General features: G+C 52.9%; 1 protein-coding gene across 1 annotated transcript; it reads left to right on the top strand.

Moving 5' to 3' along the window:
• The first annotated feature begins 741 nt into the window (after positions 1-741).
• Positions 742-3,146, top strand: LOC123091145 (cyclin-D5-1). The gene is made up of 5 exons (XM_044512550.1): positions 742-1,202; positions 1,298-1,384; positions 1,489-1,804; positions 1,881-2,014; positions 2,106-3,146. Exons 1-5 carry the CDS (start codon positions 924-926, stop codon positions 2,298-2,300), a joined length of 1,011 nt encoding a protein of 336 aa, XP_044368485.1. The 5' UTR covers positions 742-923; the 3' UTR covers positions 2,301-3,146.
• The last annotated feature ends 257 nt before the right edge of the window (positions 3,147-3,403 follow it).

The following is a 3,403-nucleotide window of genomic DNA, read 5'->3' as shown; positions in this document are numbered from 1 at the left end:
TAGTTACGGTTTGAATTGGCAAACGACTTGAATCCCCCGGGGTTTCAGTTCTACGAATCAAAGAGACCCTCAATCATTGCATGGAATTCTGTTAAGATATTATATGAAAGTCGAATTTATTCCACTCTCATTTGAGAGTGCGAATACAAGGAGGTATTTTGTGTTTGGGAAAGTCCGAATAAAAAGGATTTTGAACCTGTGTTTTCCTTCTTTCCCTTAAAAAAAGAACTCAATAAAAATCAAATTATTTACTCTACAAGAATGAAATGCTTGTTATGCCTAATATACCTAGTTTAACACGTATCTATTTTAATTCTGTTCTTTATCTTACTAGTTTTTTCTTCACCAAATTGCCCGAAGCTTATGCCATTTTCAATCCAACGGCGGATATTAGGCCTGTTATACCTCTATTCGTTTTTCTATTAGCCTTTGTTTGGCAAGCTGCTTGAATTCGTGTGACGCAATCAAACAAACGAAATCCCAGAGGCTTCGAACGTGCACGACATTGAATTTCCGTAGCAAGCCTGTTTTGCAGCACTGAATCTGCACCTACCGGGAAAGTGCACGCTAGTCACCACGGTGACAGTATGAATTTGCTCGAATCTTGAGGAATGCATCTTGACCAAACAAGAAGGCTTAAGGTCATTGAAAAGAGAGAGAAAATTCAGAAATATCAGAAGAGCGTCGTGCGTGCCGCAGTGCAGTGAGGCGAGGCTGCGAGAGCCACTTAAATAGAGAGCAGCGGCTTCACCGCTTGAGGCGCGGCCACCTCGCCTTGCCCCCTTCTCCCCCCTCCTCCACTCCCACTGCCAGCTCCGGCGGCATACCCCGTCCGGATCCTTACCCTCATGGTACTTTGACAAAGCCCACCAGTGCTACCGTCCGGCGGAGTGTACATAACGGAAGCACGGAACGGATCGAGAATGGAGGCCGAGGACTACGCGGCCGGGTGCTGCTTCTCCCTCATGTGCCAAGAGGACGGCGCCGACCTCGGCGACGGCTTCGCCGACGACGACGGCGGCAAGCTGCTGTTGATGTGCAGCGCCGGCGACGACAACGACGGCGAGGAAGACGAGGAGGGGTACATGGACCACCTGGTGTCCAAGGAGAGCAGCTTCTGCTCCGCCGATCCGTCGCCTTCCATGGCGTCCGAGGACTGGTTCCAGTGCGCGCGCCGCGACACCGTCCGGTGGATCCTTGAGGTGAACCATCCAACAGACGCGTCTATATATCTGCATCCATTGGTTTGTTGATGATGGAACAGAGCCCCTGACATATCTCGCCGGCGCCATTGCAGACGCGCGGGCACTTCGGGTTCTCCCACCGCACGGCGTACGTGGCGATTGCCTACTTTGACCGCTTCTCCCTCCGGCGATGCGTTGACGTACGTGCACAATCGGCATCCATTGATCCCCTCTTAGCTTCCTCTGCTTCTTGAACGACGCGGAGACTGGTGACTGATTTTTTGGTGCGTGTGGGTGAGTGCAGAGGTCGGTGATGCCGTGGGCGGCGCGGCTGTTGGCCATCGCGTGCGTGTCGCTTGCGGCGAAGATGGATGAGTGCCAGGCGCCGGCGCTGTCGGAGTTCCGCGCCGACGACGACTACGATTTCAGCTGCGACTCCATCCGCCGCATGGAGATGCTCGTGCTCTCCACGCTCGACTGGCGGATGGGCGCGGTCACGCCCTTCGACTACCTCCCCTGCCTCTCCTCCAGGCTCCGGCGATTCAACGGCGGAGGCCGCGGAGGTGGCGGCGGCCTCATCGCCGTCAAGGCCGCCGCCCTCATCTTCTCCGCCGCGGAAGGTTAGTTACTTGACAACCACATCGATTCATAGACCGTGCTCTGCTTTTATCAGCTGACCGTGCTCTGTTCTTGCAGCCGCGAGCGTCCTCGACTACCGGCCGTCCACCGTGGCCGCCGTCGCCGTCTTGGCGGCCACCCACGGCGCGCTCACGAGGGAGCCACTGGAATCCAAGATCAGCAGCCTCTCCCCGACCTGCCTCCTCGAGAAGGTGACTTGCTCGTCCTCGTCCACCATACTCATAGCTCCTTCCAGTGGGTCGTCAAACCAGTTCGCCTGATGGCCGATGTTATTGTGGTCAGGAGGATGTATATGCCTGCTACACCATGATGCTGCGCGATCCATCGTCGCCGAGCAAGACGGCCAAGAGATCGGCGTCCGACCGGGGCGACGCCGATAGTACATACGCACGCCTGGACGCCGCCTCCTTCTCCGTCGCGGCGGCGATGAACAACAACAAGAGGGTGAGGCTGGAGCTGCCGGCCGTCCACCGGTGATCCAAGCCCGCCTCCACGGCACGCTTGTTTTTCCCTAGGTGTCCAGCCGCGCGGCCGGAGCTTCATTAGTATAGTTGGTCGTCGCAGCAGTTGCAACTCCGGCCATTTTCACCCTCGATTTCTTTCCCATTTCTCTAGATTTTTTAGTTCTTTGATCGGCGCACTGCCAAACAATCGGTTATTGGCAGTGCGGCCGGATTGGATTGGTTTGATTCCCGCGTGCCATCGAGTGGAGACAAGAAGAAGAAAAAGAAGAAAAAAATAATCAAGAAGGTGGCGAGCTTGATGAGGCCCGAGCTTTCCTACGGAGAGGAGAGCATAAAGCAGCACAGGATCGGAGGGAAAGCTTGGCTGGCTGCAAAGTTGCACGTCGGATTCCACTTCCTGGGAAGCGGCAGCGGCGGCGGCAGCTGGCTGGTGTAGTGTAGGAGTAGAGAATAAATATCTCTGAATTCATATGGAGGATGTAGAATGGTGGTGGTGGTGGTGGTGGCCGGTGCTGTTGTTGCAAGTTGCAAAGCAAGTACCATGGTCCATTGCCCTTGAAAATTCTGATTTGGTTCAAAGGCGGGCTAGGCCTTTTGCTTCCTTCCCCACCCCTGCTCAAAGTGGACGCGCACACATGTACGAGTGGTGGTGGTGGTGGCTACTCACAGAGCAGCAGCGCTGCACTTCACTGCACTTGCATGTGGTTTTTAGCGGTTCATTCTGCCACGTACTACTTACTGAATCCCTGTTCGTTGGAAAGATGGCTGGTACGAGAATAATCCACACATGTTCGTATGTGTGTAGCTCTACATCTTGTATACCCACCGTTTATGAAGACAACAGGATGTATCAACGACACGGAGCCTGAAGTTTCGAGCAGTTCGAAAACCACATTTCAAGGTTTTGAAAAAATATGGAAAAATACACATGTACACAGGGATGGTGTGTAAATTTTCAATATGAATTACATTGTTATGTGATCTACACAAGAATAACATAATCATGAACTTTTGTAGTGAATAGTACATGTGCTAAAAATACATGATTTTTTTTGGTATGGTTCACATCATAATGTATTTCACCATGAAACTTTGCACAGATGTGGAAAACATCCC

The sequence above is a fragment of the Triticum aestivum genome, chromosome 4B (genome assembly GCF_018294505.1).
Source record: "Triticum aestivum cultivar Chinese Spring chromosome 4B, IWGSC CS RefSeq v2.1, whole genome shotgun sequence".
NCBI lineage: Eukaryota > Viridiplantae > Streptophyta > Magnoliopsida > Poales > Poaceae > Triticum > Triticum aestivum.
This window is presented reverse-complemented; position numbering and strand designations above follow the sequence as displayed.

Coding starts and splice junctions, on each gene's coding strand:
- LOC123091145 (XM_044512550.1), top strand. CDS start 924: ATGGAGGCCGAGGACTACGCGGCCGGGTGCTGCTTCTCCCTCATGTGC. Junction 1,203..1,297: donor CCGTCCGGTGGATCCTTGAG/GTGAACCATCCA, acceptor GCGCCATTGCAG/ACGCGCGGGCACTTCGGGTT. Junction 2,015..2,105: donor CGACCTGCCTCCTCGAGAAG/GTGACTTGCTCG, acceptor TATTGTGGTCAG/GAGGATGTATATGCCTGCTA.